At 40.9% G+C, this 17,895-nt stretch overlaps 1 protein-coding gene across 3 annotated transcripts in view; it reads left to right on the forward strand.

Annotated features, from left to right (window-relative positions):
* The window catches only part of ACSBG2 (acyl-CoA synthetase bubblegum family member 2), a 201,334-nt gene that overhangs the window by 96,288 nt on the left and 87,151 nt on the right, over window positions 1-17,895 (forward strand). For all 3 annotated transcript variants that reach the window (XM_033956698.1, XM_033956696.1, XM_033956699.1), the window contains one exon: window positions 12,635-12,816. In XM_033956698.1, coding sequence (XP_033812589.1) covers window positions 12,635-12,816 — 182 coding nt within the window. The remainder of the gene's footprint in view (window positions 1-12,634; window positions 12,817-17,895) is intronic.

A 17,895-nucleotide genomic window follows, 5' to 3' on the forward strand; every position in this document is an offset into this window, starting at 1 on the left:
TCTAAAAGAGCAGTAGAAAGCTAATCAAGAAATATACTGTAGTTAACGTCAAATGTTGAATTATAAAACATACAGATATCAAAACAAAAAGATTATTAACAGTGAATTTTCTAATAACAATCTAGAAACAGTCAAGTAATAGAACGAAACACTATGCAGGCAAACTGGGAAAATCCCTTCTCTTCAGAATCACAGGTCTTTGGAACGACCTTACTACCCTGTTGCGGAACCTGGGCTCCCTCCAATTATTCCACATGCAACTGAAAACCTGCCTTTTCACTAAAATGTAATTCTATCCCCCCTTACTTTTCTTTTCTATATATAAGTTCCATGTAAACCTTTTTTTTCCTTCTCTTCCTATATTTTAAGTTCTTGTAAACCGTGCCGAGCTCCACAACATCCGTGGAGATGATGCGGTATATAAACTTAAAGTTTAGTTTAGTTTAGAACTTGTGACGCTGTCTCTATGAAGTTAACAATTGTCCAACAAGATGAATTAAAGTATAAACAGTGCTAACAGAAATCTTGTGAGATGTCATCTGAATATACAGCAGTCAGGAAAAATTATTTTTATTTTTTTATTTATTTATTTTTTAATACTTTCCTTGTTGTATTTCCAATGCTCTTTAGTGTAGTGTAAGGCAAGTATAGACATCAACATTCTATTTTAAATATTTGATCCCTAGACCAGGATAACTCACTAGATAGAGACTTGAGTAAATTCAGAGATCAGATTTTGAAAATATGAAAAAAGTTAATCCTATGTGCCAGCAATACATTCACCATGGAACATCGGAGACAAGCATGAATTGAAATTGCATGACCCAGAATTTCAGCTTTGTGTCATCGACAGTGTCATGATATAGGAACAGTGGAAAGTATTTGGTGGTTTTGTCCAGAGGCTGAAGTTATTTAGAGACCATGTACTATCAAATAAGAGTTAATCACAGGGTTGACTATACCGTGAGGTCCTGAAATCGTCTGATCAAGTTGGGAGATTCCGGTATATTTCAGGTTTCTGGGTCTCACTGAGTCATCCATTCTTCACAGCATCGGATTTATCCAAATATAAAGCCAAGACGCTGCAGTCAGTTCGGGAGTCCAATGTCACGTAGAGATAATGAAGTTTAGCATGGAGAAGCTGCAGAACGATAGATTATGGAGGAAATGAGAAGATAAAAGGTTTGTCTGGGTCTAGTGCGTCCCTGCTATCATTCGGTATGGTGGTAATATGATAGCAGAAAGAGAAGAAACTCGGGTGGATGACATACCCTGTAATTGGAGATTGTCCAGAAAAGATTGGAGTTGTTCTGGAGAGTCGAAGTGTCTCATCAAATTTTTTAATGTTACGACCATTCGAGCTGGGTATTGCAGGCTGTATCTTGCGCCTATAGATTTCAGCCTCGCTTTCATTTCTAAGAAAGATTTTCTCTTTCGGGCGGTTGTCTTAGCCAAATCAGGAATGACCAGAAATTTTTTTCCTTGCAAACTTCAGGTCAACTGCAGCTTTCACTGCAGTTAGAATTTGTAATGTTTGAGGATATCTCAATAATTTTACCACTATTGGTCTCAGTCAAGTAAATCCCAGTTTCAATGAAGATGGCGTCCTGTGCGCTAGCTCAAATTGTAAAGGAAGTTCCGTCTTTAAATTGAGCAACTCCGGCAGGTGATCGGTAAGAAATTTATTGAGATTTGACTCTTCGGCACCTTCTGTAAGCCCAATTATTCGAATATTATTCCGACAATTACGGTTACAGAGGTCTTCTAATTCCAGGTCCAGTTTTTTAAAGCGCTGTTGTGCTTGTTCCTCGAATTCCACGAAGGAAAGCATCACCATGTCTGCTCGATTCTCCAGCATTTCAACACGTGTTTGGCAGGCATCAAATGAAGCAGTGAGTGAGTTTATATTATTTCTCATCTCACAAGTAATATCATATTGTTTAGTTATTAATTCTTTTAGTGACGGAGCTCATCTAAAACCGCGTCCGAGGAATCATGTGTAGACTTACTAGTCGACGGCTTTTCCGGCGTAGGTGGATCATGTTTAGACCTTTTTGATTGAGTAGATTGAGTTGCTTGAGTCTCTACTTTTGCAGATTTACTCATTGACATTGTAGCTGTCGATAGAGGTAGGTTTGAGTAGCAAATATGAGGTTTAAAACTTGCTCTGGGTCGATGTTCTATTAATCAGGAGAGAAGAGATTATGCGGTCATTTTGCTCTCTGGCTCAACAGCGCCCCCGGTATGTGGTCTTCATCATAAGGCGTATGGGGACAGACTTAAAGATCTCAATCTGTATACTTTGGAGGAAAGGCGGGAGAGGGAAGATATGATAGAGATGTTTAAATACCTATGTAATGTAAATGCACATGAGTCGAGTCTCTTTCATTTGAAAGGAAACTCTGAAATGAGAGGGCATAGGATGAAGTTAAGAGGTGATAGGCTCCGGAGTAATCTAAGGAAATACTTTGTTACAGAAATGGTGGTAGATGCATGGAACAGTCTCCCAGAAGAGGTGGTGGAGACAGAGACTATGTCTGAATTCAAAAGGGCCTGGGATAGGCATGTGGGATCTCTGAAAGAGATCATGGTTACTGCGGATGGGCAGACTAGATGAGCCCCACCAGACTAGATGGGCCCCACCATAGACTCCCCACCATCGGCCGATGCTCTGGCTGAGTTTTTTTCAACAACAAAATCAACAACCTAAGATCCAGTCTATCGGTCTCCACAATCAACCATTCGAACTACCCAGTTGCCCAACACAAAGACGAACCTAGGGTAGACATGACCTGGAATAATTTTTCTATCTCTACCTGGCAACAATTCTGCAAATTTTATTTTAAATATGTTGATTTTTACTGCAAATTAGACGGTTGCCTACCAAACATCATGAAAGCCACCCCAGTCGCCTTCAAACTAAACTACACAATTGGCTTTCTTCTCTATTACTGTCAAGTACATTTCCCGAAGATTTAGGTCAGATTTTGATCACACCGATTGTTAAAAATCCCAAGGAATCTATTAAGTTGACATCGAATTACAGACCTATTGCGAGCATTCCCTTATTTGTAAAGCTGATGGAAGGTCTGGTAAACCAGGATTTAGTAACATATCTGGATAAATTCAGCATACTACAAGATAATGTCTAGTTTTCGTTCCAGGTTTAGCATGGAAACAGTCATTGCTTCATTGCTAGATTCCCTCCTTAGTTTATTTAGTCAGGGTACAAGTGCGCTAGTCCTGCAATTAGATTTAAGCAATGCCTTCGATTTAGTCGATCATGTTATCTTAATTGACTGTTTGGAGTCAATTGGTCTCTCTGGTAATGTGTTAAAATGGTTTCAGGATTTCCTGACTAAACGATCGTACCAAGTTTATAGCGATAATAATCAATCCTTCAGCTGGGTAAACTCATGTGGAGTCCCACAGGGTTCCCCCTATCTCCTACACTGTTTAACATTTACTTAGCCTCATTGAGGAATCTATTGCAAAGTTTAAAAGTCAAATTTTATATCTATGCCGACAACATTACCATTGAATCATGGATGGCCGAATTCAAACTGAAACTCAACTCAGAAAAACCCAAATTCTTTCTGGCGAGTCCGAATGACAAAATCAAAGATTCATCAATTTCCTTGAACGGTCAGAACTTTCCTATTGTCAATTCCACAAAAATTCTGGGAGTGACGCTGGACCATTACCTCACTCTAGATGTTTACACGGAGTTACTGGTTAGAAAAAGCTTCTCGACATTATGAAAACTAAGAACCATCGGAAAGTACTTTGATACAGCATCATTCTGCTTACTGGTGCAATCTTCTATCTTAAGTATGCTTGACTATTGTAACATCATTTACTTGGGGTCTTTCAAGAAAACCATTCAAAAACTCCGAATTATTCAAAATTCGGCAGTTCGACTGATTTTTGGTATAAAAAAATGGGAACATATAATCCTGTATTATAAAAAAACTTCATTGGCTGCCCCTGGAAGCAAGAGTGTTGTTCAAATTTGCTTGTCTTTGTTTCAAATGTATTCTTGGTTCGGCCCCTATGTACCTGGTTTCTCATTTTAATTTGGATTGTTCCATTAGTCCTACATGCAGAGTTCATATGTTTAGCCTCCCAACAATAAAGGCCTGTCGATACAAAAAGATACCTGGACAGAACTCTTGCTTTCCAAGCAGGTCAACAGAATGATTGGCTGGGTAACATCATTATGCACTCCTCATCCTATCTGAGTTTTAGAAAACTAGTAAAAACAAACTTGTTTAACCAATTTGTAACCTAGAACTCTTAAACCCTTATCTCTGTATTTTGCTTACATGTACTTGACGACTCTACATTGTGACTATTCCTCTGACTATCTCTTTATTCTCTGATTAGCTCTTTATCCTGCTTGCATGTATTCGACGACTCTACATTGTGACTATTTTGCTGATTGTCCAGCTCATCTTATTGTAAACCGCCTCGAATTACTATGGCTTTGTAATATCGCTGTTTATGTACAGCCTCTTACTATGTTAACCTCTCTAAACTATTATGGTACTGCGGTATACAAAAATAAAGTTATTATTAGTTATTATTATTATTATTTATCTGCCATCAAGTTTCTAAGTTTAATAAATGATAAACTATTCTTCGGGCGTGATTGCTACTCCTGCACAGCAAAAAGAAGTCAACTGTGGTGGCCTATGCGAAAACTTGAAGATTTTATCAATAGTGATATATCCAGAAGCACAAAGATCCATCTGTGTCGTCAGTATCTCTAATTCTGGAATTTTTGCAGGACAGACTGGAAAAGGGACTGGTTGTCTGCTCTGAGGGTTCAGATCATCATTGTTTCTTGTCTGGGTTCTAAGCCTCTGAGAGGCTCTTTGGCCGCTCACCCAGATGTTGTCCAGTTTCTGAGGGTGCTCTAAGTCTATGGCCCCCACTACAGCTACCCTGTCTGACTTGGAATCTCAATCTTTTGCTCTGGTCTCTGGCACGTCTGTCTTATCCTTTGGATCAAGCATTCTTAATAGATCTCACTGTCAAGACAGTCTTCCTGGTGGCCATACTTCCGCCCGCAGGGTTTCTGAGCTTCAGGTTTTATCCTTCTGGGATCCTTTTCTTAAGATCATGGATTCCAGCATATTTCTGCGCACTCTTCCCTCCTTTCTTCTGAAAGTGGTATCTAGCTTCCACATTAACCAGGAGGTTTGACTTCCTACCTTTACTTCCTCCAGTTCGAGGGAGCAGGACTGTGTGTTGTGGCTGGATGTGTGCAAGATTTTGTTGCAGTACTTAGAGGTCACAAACAAATTTTGGGTCTCCAACCACCTGTTTGTTCTGGTTGATCCTGCCCATAAGGGCAGGCTGGCTTCAAAGGCCACTATTTCCAGATGGATTTGTAAGGCTATTTCATCTGCTTACATCACAACCGGAAAGAAGCCCCCTATTTCTGTCAGTGCTCATTCTAATAGAGGTGTTTCCTCTTCTTGGGCAGGGTCATCTGCGAACTCTCTGAAGGAGATTTGCAGGGCTGTTACATGGTCCTCCTTGCATACTTTTACCAAGTTTTACAGGATCGATGAGGTGGCCAGACAGGATGCTGTTTTTGGTTCTTCTGTCTTGGCAGAAGGCTCATCGGTCCCACCCTGACTCTACGGGACTGCTGTGTTATGTCCCACTTGTCCAGGGATTGTACAAGAATGAAAGATTAGGTTCTTACCTTTGCTAATCTTCTTTTTTTTTTTTTTTTTTTTTGTAAATTCATGCTGGGAATTGCTGATTCACCGATTTGTCTGTCTTAACAAGTATGGGTAAGCTGAACTTCTGGTTTCCTAACCAGCCTTTCTAAGATTACCATCCGAATATGTTTTGCACTTTGCCTTGGGGGTCCTTAATTGTAACGCCCCCTTCCGTTAGTGCAGGCTGTCTCCTTATAGCATGGTTTATTTCAGGTTTATACTATTTAATAACCTGTTTCAATTGTTTTGATTGTTATATTTTATGTTATGAGCAGATAAGACTAATTTGTCAGGGAGTTTCCTCATACCCTTCCCTTTTGTCTGTGTTGTCATAAGAACATAAGAAGTGCCTCTGCTGGGTCAGACCAGAGGTCCATTGCGCCCAGCAGTTTGCTTGTGCGGCAGCCCAACAAGTCCAGGACCTGTGTAGTAGTCCTCTATCTGTACCCCTCTATTCCCTTTTCCTTCAGAAAATTGTCTATAGATGATTGTCTGCTTTTTCTATGAACTGAATACCTGAAGGCAGTCCTGAGGTAAGAGGGGAGAGTCTAAAATAAAATTATGCAAATGAGGCTTCCTACAAGCAGTCTCTCAACTGGAGATGGATAACACACTTCTCCAGGAATAGAGCATGGATTTACAAGAAAGAAGATTAGCAAAGGTAAAAACCTAATCTTTTGATATAAAAAATGAGTCCAGCAGCTTTTTATTAATACTGTATATTGTATAATTCTCAAGAAGGAATGCAGTAGTCTAAATTACTTTACTGGCCAGATGAGGTGAGTCATTTCAGTCTTTATGCCATCATTTACTAGGTTGGTCATCAAAATAGTAGTAAAACTTATCCATTATTTTGTCTACAACTCTTATATATACGCTGAGGATCCTATAAAGAATATGTATATATAAGGGTTGTAGACAAAATAGTGGATAAGTTTTACTACTATTTTGATGACCAATTGTGTGAGATTTACACCCTTAGAAAAATTTACATACGCAATCTTGATAAATTTAAGACTAATTTATTTATTTATTTTATTTATTTATTTAGATTTTTATCCCGTTCTCCCAGTAGCTCAGAACGGTCTACAGATAAACATACACAATGGAGAGTAATTAGACAAATAAGATGTACTATAGGTTAAATGTTTGGGCATACAGGACTGCGAAGTAGTTAAATACAGGTAGTATATAGTAAATTAAGAGTAGAGTTTAAGTATAAGTAGTTTAGTTTAGTATCAGTCGTTTAGTTTGGTATGAGTAGTTTAGTTTAGTATCAGTCGTTTAGTTTGGTATGAGTAGTTTAGTTTAGTACAAGTTATATGAGTTTGGTACAATTTATATGAGTACAGACTAAGAGAGGACTGTACTGAAATTTAGGGAGAAGTTAGACAGGGGAGGGAAGAGAGAGGGGGGTTTAAGGGGTGTGTGGATTGAGAGTGACCTTTAGTTGAAGAGGAGGGTCTTTACCATTTTACGGAATGTCAATAATGAGTTCTGTTGTCTGAGTTGAGGGGGGAGTTGGTTCCAGAGATGTGGAATGAAGTGGCTGTAGGATCATTTGCGGGCAGTTTCTGAGAGGAGGGACCTTCCAGGGGGAATGCGTAGGCGTATTTCTGATTTTGAGCGGAGGGTGCGAGTGGGTATGTAGATGGGAAGCTTGGATTTTATGTAGGAGGGGGTGGTGGTATAAATTCTTTTGTGGGCTATTGCTAGGGCCTTGAAAGCACAGCGCTGGCTAATTGGGAGCCAGTGTTCAGCGCGGAGTGCTGGGGAGACAGGATCATGGTAGTTGAGGTTGTGTAGGAGGCGGATAGCTGTATTTTGAACCCTTTGTAGGCGTTTGAGATTATTTTTGGTTAGGCCATTAAATAGGGAGTTACAGTAATCCATTCTGGAGAGGACATATGCGTAAAGGAGTTGGGCGAGGTCAGGTGTGGAGATGTAGGGTTTGATCCTTTTCAGTTGGCGGAGGTAGTAGAAGGAGGTGGAGATTACTTGGGATATGTGGTGTTACAAACCCTCTGCAGCGGCGGGCTGTTGTGTGACAAACACAAGGATTCTGGCGTGTCCCCTCTAACCAGGGGTACCTTCAGGACTTTTCAGGTGGCTCTAGGCGATCCCTAGGCCTATGAGAGACAAGGCAAGCAAAGAGTTTCCAAATATCACCAGTGAAACCAAGTTCTTTAAATAGGAATATGATGTTTATTCTGACCCAGAGGTCAAAAAGATGCAGCATAAAACAAAAATCACTTTTGCATTTCATTCAAAAATAAAGTCAATTGTAAAATAAAGATATCACAAAACAGCAATCTCCTGTAGTTGATTATTCCTGAGGTCATGTGCTCTGACTCAGGATTGCTTTACACTGGTGTTCACTCATAATTCAAACTTTCTCTCAGCATTAATATCAAAGGCATGTAACAGCAGATTTCAGCAGCCAAATAAAGTTTGAAATAAACCTTTGCTGTAAATCCAAATTAAACCAAAACTCTTTAGGCAATATAGCTCTTGCAAACGGATCAGCTTTTCCCTCAGCTCCCTGTGCAGGCAAAACAAACAGCTGAGGGAGATAAGCTAATTAGCTCTTCAGGAACGGGAGCCACAGCAGGATTTCTAAAGTTCAAAACACAAACTTAAAATGTTCTATCTTGAGCTTCTTGTTTCCAAACTTGACTTTAAATCACTTCCATAGTTTAGGATTCAGGTAAGTGTTATTCTTAACCCAAAAATACTCATAAAGTCCAAACCTATCTCACATTCTTCAGGCTTGTTTGCACAGCAGAAAAACATAGGCAAAAAGGGAAAAAACCCACAAACCACTAATAGTTTCCCAGTTACTCACTTTCTTCATTCAGTTTCCATACATTCTGTCTGGCTCTCTAGCATAGGGCCAGCTACTTGTACCTCCATGCTTTCCACACGGTCTGGAATCTGGAAGTTTGAAGTGGGGAGGATTTCTTCCAAATCCTGCATGGGTCAATCTGGCACGGTTGTCTCTCCTGCTCTACTCCACAGCTCCTCACCTGCCTTGGACTGTGAGAGTGACTCACCCTGGTCACTCGCTCCTCCTCCTCCTCCTGCTGCTTGTCTCAGCCTGCTTTTAAACAGCTCAGAGCCAATCCCCTTCAGCCTGTAGCGGGGGATGGGCTTTGGCTCTAAAACAGCTTTTCTCTGCCTGGGTTTATCTAATGCAGCTATATTCCTTGTGGCTTCTCTAACTGCCCTAAAGCCCGGAGGCTGCTGTTGCCAGTCTGCCTGCCTCTGCTCCAGATCACTACTGCTCTGATCATAGGGGCAAGGGAGGTCAGCCTCAAGTTGAGCGCCAGAATCAATCTGATCAGCTCTTCTGCACCCGATCCTATTAGGGACCGAACTAGTGCTGGTGCTGGGTTTGTCACAGTGGGCAGATAGGGATAGGTGTCCGTCTAAGGTTACTCCTAGGCTGCACTTTTTCCTGATCCATAAGAGTTCGGTTTTAGAGGCGTTAAGTTGAAGTTTGTTGTTTGACATCCAAGCTTTCATGTCAGATAGGCATTGTTGTAGGTTAGCAATTTGGGACGACCGGTTCTCGCCTAGTGGGAGGAGCAGCTGGATGTCATCTGCATAAGAGTGGATTTTAATGCTATAGTTCTGTGCTATATCAATGACAGGCCTGATGTAGAGGTTGAATAGGAGGGGGGATAGAAGGGCACCTTGAGGGACACCATATTTGATAGGCTTGGGGTGAGATTTGTGTGTTCCTAGTAGGACAGTTTGGGTCCTTTGATGGAGGAAGGAGATGATCCATTGGAGGGCTGTGTCCTTGATTCCGAGGTCAGAGTCTGGATGTGAGGAGATGGTGGTCGACTGTGTCAAAGGCAGCGCTGAGGTCAAGTAGGATTAGTAGGGCATCACTGCCTTTGTCGAGTATTGCCCAGCTGTCATCAATGATATCAAGGAGTACTGACTCTGTGCTGTGGCCTTTTCGGAAGCCGGACTGGGCAGGGGATAGAGCAGCTTGTTCTTCAATGAAAGGGTGTAGTCGGTGGAGCACAATTCGTTCAAGGAGTTTGGAGACAAGTGGGAGGTTGGAGACTGGGCGATAGTTGCCGGGTTCGTTAGGATCAAGGGTGGGTTTTTTGAGAGTGGGCTTGATAATAGCTGACTTCCAGCTGAAGGGAACAGTCCCAGTGGTTAGAGATGTGTTAATGATGGGGAGGATGGATTCTGCCATGGCGTCTTCTGTGGACAGCAGGAGGCTGAATGGGCAGGGATCAAGGATGGTGTTGGAGGGTTTGAGTTCTCTCAGGGTTTTGAGGACCTCAGTATGAGTGGCCATATGAAATTGGGAGAGAGCGACGGAGGATGGGGTATTTGGGATCGGTTGGGGCTGAATAGGAGTGGGTTTGGTGTTGGTGTCAAGATTATCTCGGATGGTTTGTACTTTGGACTGGAAGAAGTCCGAGAGAGTCTCACTATCAAGTTCTGTTTGGTTGTTGTGACTTTTTCTTTGGGCGCTGGTGAAGAGTTGGTTTGTGAGGGTGAACAGTTGTTTGGATCTAGAAGGAGCTAGTTGTAGGAGGCGAGAGTAGTAGGTCTTTTTCGCTTCTAGGATGGCAGCTTTGTAGGTGATGGATAAGTTATTCCAATGGGCTTTGGTTTCTGAGCTCAGGTGTTTGATCCAGATCCCAGATTTAAAAACATTTCTTTACAAAGATGCTTTTGAGTGATAATTCTCAACCTTGGATTTATTAATTATGTTGATTTAGATTAATTAATTTTATATCCCCTACCTTGTGTTTTTTCCCTGACTATTCTTTTTATAATACTTTGTAGTTCAAATCCCTCTCTCCCTTTTATCTTGTTTGTGAAGTTTGTGTATAGTCTGGTTTGATTTTATAATTCTTTATTTAAATTTTCAAATAAACAACAATTGTGCTTAACAGGCAATATACGGTATTAATACATCCAATATTTCTTTTGATAGTCATAATAATTAAAAAAAAAAATAATACAAAAATAAATCAATTTTCATTATTGGATCAATATATTAACAAAAAAGAGGTAACCCATACTTTTTAACATAGTCCTCAATTAAAGGAAGAAGGAGACAAAGAGAGAGAAATTATTCCAGGAAAGATCACATATTAAGAATTTAAAGGAAATTGAGTGAAAACTGATGGTTTAATAATAATGATAGACTTGAGTTATACCGAAAATCACTATGGTGCAAATGAAACTCCTTTTCCCTCTAGAAAGAAACGTAGCTGCTGCGAATCATAAAAAATATATCTATTGTTTTGAAATACAACAAAACATTTACAAGGAAATCTTAACTGAAAAGAAGCTCCTAGTGATAGAACTTTTTCCCGATATGTAAGAAATTCTTTCCCCCAAAAAAGAAACTTGTTTTAAACCGTAATACAATTTCAAAATCATTTCTTTATCCTGATGAAATACCAGGGATACTATCAGTGTAGCTTGTCCGGACAATTCAAGATTTGATGATTCCAGGAAAGTTGTTAAATCTTGTTCGGTAGTTGTATCAGGCTCTTTTATTGTCCTTTTTAGATAATAAATCTTTTGCAAAGGTGGTATGTTCATTTCCACAATTTTTAATATGGAAACCAGGAAATCCTTAAATAATTCCCTAGGAGTTTTAAATTTAGACATAGGAAAATTTAAAATCCTCAAATTTAAACTCCTATTTTGATTTTCCAAGTTTTCAATTTTACGAAGAAGAAAAACTTTATCCTTTGCATGCTGGTTATTTAAAGTTTTAATCTCAATTATAGATTTTTCAATATCTCCTACTTGTTTCACTTGCTCACTAGAAACAGTTTCCAGTTTGTTAACTTTAGTAGAAACTTCAGCCATCAAGGAAATAAATCCAATACATACTGTTTGAAGATTTTCAATTGCTCCCCACAGTGAATCCAGTGTAACCACCGCCGGTTTCACAAGCGGCTTGAGATGAGGTAACCCGGGTTCCCGCTCTCCTTCCCGGGTTTCATCTCCCCCACTCTCACCACCGCTTGCCTGCAGTGCTCCTCCTCCTTCTCCGGTTCTTCTCTCCGAGTTTGCCTGCGACAGGGTTGTCTCCTGAGTTGGCTGTTGCTGAAATCCCTCTACAGGAAATAACATCTCCATTGCGCTGCTCGGGGGAGGAGGGGGGTCAGGTCCCAGAGGGCTCAGCGACGTGTCGCCGTCCAAGCTGAGCTGCTCCTGGAGCTCGGCTGCGGATCCGCCCAACGCCATCGGAACTGCGTATGCTGTAATCGCAGTTTGACGCGGAGTCGAAGTCACGGCTAAGGGAAGAGGGATATCCCTCTGCCGTCCCCTTCTCTTAGGCATCAAAGCGAACTGAGGAAAATGTTACAGCAGGTAAAATGTTAATGCTGGAGCGGGAGCTTAGACTCGCACGTCCACTCCCGTCGCCATCTTGTCTCCCTCTGGTTTGATTTTAAGTCTATGTTAAATATTGTATTACTCTTTAATATTGTAATTTTTAATGTTTTTTATTTATGTTCATCGCTTTGAAGTATGATTAAGCGATTAATCAAAAACGCTAATAAACTTTGAACTTACATATTACGTGATCATTTACTAGGTTAGCATATTCAGTGAATGTGTCCTGTAACTTTGAAAACTGAATTGTTCTGACATCACAATTACTGATCAAATTCCTTCTTGGTCATAATCTTAGTCAAGCACCTAATTAAAGATGATCTATACAATATGATAAAGTATTGGTGTCATTGTACTTCTTTTTTTTAGATATTTGAAGACACATTACACTCCAATTATGCATTATTGGCCATGTTTGAAGGCTACATACTTGATTTATTATTTTACAGAAGGTTAGGATAAATAGAAAGATTAGAGGATTGCTATTAAGGAATATTTTTTTCTTTTAGGGTTCTCTTGTAAATACCTTAAGGGAGGTAAGGCCAACTGCTTTTATGGGTGTTCCTCGAGTATGGGAAAAGATGCAGGAAAAAATGAAAGCTGTTGGAGCCAAATCATCTACACTCCGAAGGAAAGTGGCAGTCTGGGCAAAAGAGGTTGGGTTGTATACAAACTTGAAAAGGATGAATGGGTAAGTTTGGATTTTTTTTTTGTGTTTTGACAGCTCAAATCTGCAGTATATACAGTATTAGGTATATCTATTGATGCCTTGGAGAAATTAACAAATTTAGCAATAAAATATTTAGTAAAAATAGATTGAAGAATCATCTACTCTTGTGGAAAAGAGCTCTAGCAGCAATGTTGATCCTCAATAAAATGAATAGTATTGTAATTCCCAGATGTCTTGATCTGGGCTCTTGCTTTCAGTGGAATCTGTCCTTGCACTGTTGAGGGTTTTTTAAAAAAAGAACAATTTTATTTATGCCAACTTGAAACAGCATATAAACAAAGAACAATGACCACTTCTATAGACAGTAACAGCATCAATAATCAGAAACAACCAACACACATGTGAAGCAGAAAACACCATATACAGAGAGACCTTGCTTCAAGTTAAACCATTTTACAATATCAACACCCACAACCCCCCACCTATCCTTCTTCACCCCCCCCTCCCCAGGATCTGTGGAGCAAACAGTATACAAAGAGCGAAACTGCTGCCAAAGGGAAGCATAAGCAGTTAGTAAGGGCCCCCGTTTCAAACAGCGGATATATTCCCAAGATGCCATGCCTAATATACAATTGGTCCAAACAGGGCCGCCATCAGAAATTTCTGGGCCCCTTACTGAGCAATCCTATTGGGCTCCCCGACCCCCCTTCTTCCATGGGCCGAATACACACATACTTTTCTCTGTCGCCGCACTCTGTGACCAAAAGATTTGTAAGCCTGCAACCACGTCAAGGTAGACTCTTTCAGCAGGGCCCTAACCTAACGTAAACTAAACTAATCTATACCTATCTATTCTAAACTAACATATGTCTAGAGCGCACAAACCCCTGCTCTACGTGGGAAAAATAACACCAGCTCAATGCTGGCGTTAGCATCTAGCGCGCGTGGCCTACGCTAAAGCCACTATCGTAACTTAGTAAAAGGAGCCCTATTTTTATTAGTTAATTATTATTATTATTTTCCAATGCTCAATATGACTTCCTTTTTTAAGGTTTGACACTTGTGCCAGAATATTTTTACTAAATTTAAGAAGTATTTGCCCTCTTTCAAATGGTATAGAAGTTAAAAAAAGGGACAGGCGTTAATGAAGTCATTAGGTTCAATCTAGCCATTTATTTCTGCATGAATTTAAACAACTAAAAAAAAAAGATAAATATAGCTCATCCAGACATACAAGAAATGGCTCTACAGCAGGGGTGCCCACACTTTTTGGGCTTGCGAGCTACTTTTAAAATGACCAAGTCAAAATGATCTACCAACAATAAAATTTAAAAAACAACCACAAAGCACACTGTATGCAGAGAAAATGTTAATTATCATTTATATTCTGCAGGTTTTCAAAGAGGTCAAGTCAGACGATTCTATGCAATGTCACCTCAGGAACAACTATACAAAAATAGACAAATATACTCCCTTCCTTTTTACTAAATTGCAATAGCGGTTTTTAGAGCAGGGAGATGCACTGAATGCCCTGTGCTGCTCTCGATGCTCATAGGCTCCCTGCGATAAAACCTCTATTGCAGATATAAATTCTCTAAACAGACACATTTTGATCACTAAACTGAAAATAAATCATTTTTCCTACCTTTTTGTCTGGTGATTTCATGAGTCTCTGTTTGCACTTCCTTCTTCTGACTATAAATCCAATATTTTTTTTCTTTCTGCCCCTCCCCTTTTCTTTCTGTCTCTCTTTCTTTTTCTCTCCCCCTGCCCCCCCAAGCTATCGCGCCAATTTCTCCACTTCCCCGATTCTTTCCCTACCCCCTAAGCCACCATGCCGATTTCTCCCTGCTTCCACGAGCCAGGCCAGGAATGTACAAGCGCCGGACTCACAAGACTTCACCTCTGATGTCAATTCTAACGACGGAGAGGAAGTTCCAGGCCAGCCAGGCAGCGATTGGCTGGCCCAGAACTTACTCTTTAATGTCAGAATTGACGTCGGAAGTGAAGTCTTGTGAGTCCGGCGCTTCTACGCGCCTGGCCTGGCTCAGGGAGGCAGGAAGAAAAAGAATGCCAAGGCAACGCGATCGACTCATATTGCCTTTGCGATCTACTGGTCGATCGCGCTCGACCATTTGGGCACCCCTGCTGTTATGGTATCCTGTCCTGACCTGAGGAAAGGGGTTTAGTCCCCCCAAAATTGCCTTATTTCCATTTCCTATTTATAAACTTTAATCAATAGATACAATACTACTTGATTCTACGTAAAGCAACAAAACAATTTTTTCTACCTTTTGCCGTTTTTGCTTTAATCATCTTGTCTTCACTCTTCTTTCTAGCCAGCATCTGTCCGCTCTGTCTCCCATACAGCATCAGCCCCTTCCATCCACTGTCCGCCCTCTCCCCATTCCATATGGCATCTTCCCTCTTTTTATGCTCCTTCAATAAACTGTCTATCCTGTGCCCCTTCTCTTCTCCTTTGTACATGATTGATTTTAGCTCTGCCACCTCTCCATTTTTCTCTCTCTTTTCACCACCCCGTCCCCTATGCTCTGGCATCTCTCTCTTCTCCTTTCTTTCCTTCGCACCCCACAGTCTGGTATCTTCCCTTCCCTGATTCTCTAGCATCTCACTCCTTTCCTTTTCTTCCATCTCCCCCTCCCCCTCCATGCTCTGACATCTCCTTCTTCCTTTTCCCTTGGTCTGGCATACTTTCCTCCTTCCCTCCATGCCCTGGCATCTCTTCCTCCCTCCAATCCCTGGCATCTCGTTTCATTCCCTCCCTCATCTTCTTTCTCCCTCCAGTTGGGTGCAGCAAGTCTCTCCCCCTCTGCTCCCTTTCCTCCTTCTGTCACTCATGACCTGGCGTCATGAACTTCTTCAGGCAGCAGCATTCACAATTCGCTGCTGTTTCCAGCTTCGGGCCTTCTTCTCTGTCGGATCCTCTTCAGCCATCCACACATGTAATATAGCTTTTTAGTCAGTAGAATGCCCACCAGAAGAAATTGATACTCAGCCTCTCAGCAGCCCTGTTGCTCTTAACTCACCAGGCAATCCCAACAAAAGAATCTGATGGGTCCATTCACACTGTTTCTCTACCACTTCCCCCATCATCCTGAATACTCCATTCCAGAAAGAACACAGAGGAGGGCACTCCAAAAAGTGATGTAGAAGGGAACCCCGTCCAGTCATACATTTAGACAGAAATACTCATCCCACAGCCCCATCTGCCGCCCCTTGCTTCGACTAATATAAACATCGTGTAAGAGTTTGTATTAGAGTTCCTGAAGGTTTGCGCTAGGGCCAAGAGAGGCTGCCAAGGTAAAGCCCTAGGCAATATCTTGATCCAAGAGCTTGTCGCCCAAAACAGTCCCCCAATAATGCACCAAGGAGGAAAAGGACTGTGCTTCTCACGACCCATGGCATACCATACTGCAATTTTATTGTGGGAAGAGGGAGTTTGCATAAAAAGTTGATCCAACTCCATGAAGGAAGGACAATTGCTTAACCCCCTGCCCAGAGATAGTATGTAGTGCCAGACCTGTGAGTATGCTAAAAGATGAGTGTGTGGGAAGCGCCAAGTGGTCTGACAAACGGAGAACGACATAAGCGATCTCTGTCCTACCTACCAAGGTCTCACTGTCAAGACAGTCTTCCTGGTAGCCATTACTTCTGCCCGCAGAACCAATGAATCTACACCCAGATCTCCTCCAACTCTCAAAAACCAAGCCAGAGAGTCTAGCTGGGAAAGCCGGGTTGCCCACCAAGTCAGCAAAGGGAGCTTGGCCAATGGATCCCCTCCACCAATCCCAGGCCTTCTTCATGGCGCACAGCATTGGGGTCAACCAAATCCGTCGATCTCGTATGTGCAAGGTAGCAAACATTGAATACGGATGTGCCTCCAACTGCCACATATAAGAGGGAGCAAATTTGTATGTACCCGTGTAAAGCTCATGAAGCACCGAAGCAGAGCCGCTACATTGTATAAATACAAGTCCAATAGGCACTCCCCCCCCCCTTAGATCTATCTTGAATTAGTTTATGATAGCCTATGCTGTTGAAGTATAGGCGGGATATAAGTACAAAATTTGAAGTTGCGGAAACAACCCATAAAAAAGGGTAGCATCACAGAGCATGAGAGCTTTTAAGATTTTATAGGTCTTTTATGTATGAAAATAGGATTGTAGCCTATGGTTTTGAGGATAAAAATGTTATAATGAATGCATAGCTATAAGAGGATTTTGCTATGGATGGCAGAATCATAGAGCTATGTAAGTGGTGGTGTTACCAAATTGATTTAACATAACTTTGTATTAATTGAAGAGTTATGACTTGACTGTCTACATATAGTTTGTAAATAAGTGGCTTGTAAGCCCTGACAAAGTAGGTTATTGGATGAATCATTTCTAGTGACTGGCTTGGTATGTTTAACATATGGCAGACATTTTTGGCAGATGTGCCTGTGACAGGGGTGTCATAAGTCGCATTAAAACATCAATAGGAGTACATTAATTAAAAACTAAAATTTGTACTTGGGCACATTGCGGAAATCTGTTAAATTTGTTTATTAAATTTCAAGTAAACATGAACACATAATACAAGTTCTCTATTGATGATTATAATATGTGTAGTTTGTTATCTCTTATAATACCACATTAACAAATATACACATAACACTGATTCCCTCAAACCCTTCCTCCCACCCACCCATGAATTGCCAAATGTCTACATCCAAGCTGTGATTCAAACATTTAAATAATTTAAAATCATACTTCTGGCTCGATGTGACAGAGATTGAATGTAGGAAGTCCAAACTTTAAAAAAAAAAAAAAAGTCTGCTTGCGTTTTAGAGTAGGAATGGCATCTCCTGCCTCCAGTAGCATCAGTTGATGGATCTGGTTTCTCCAATCCCAGAAACCTGGCGGACTATCCTGCAACCAATACTGCATAATGCATTTATGCCTAACAGTGCAGGCTTTCTGAACCAATAAGTTTCCTCCCATTCCATAAATTCTACAAAACCCCTATAGGTGATTTGGAAATAGTAGTATCCAAAAGTCTTCTCAAGTATCGCAAGATCTTAATTCAAAACTGTTGTAT

Source organism: Geotrypetes seraphini, chromosome 8 (genome assembly GCF_902459505.1).
Source record: "Geotrypetes seraphini chromosome 8, aGeoSer1.1, whole genome shotgun sequence".
NCBI classification, from domain to species: domain Eukaryota; kingdom Metazoa; phylum Chordata; class Amphibia; order Gymnophiona; family Dermophiidae; genus Geotrypetes; species Geotrypetes seraphini.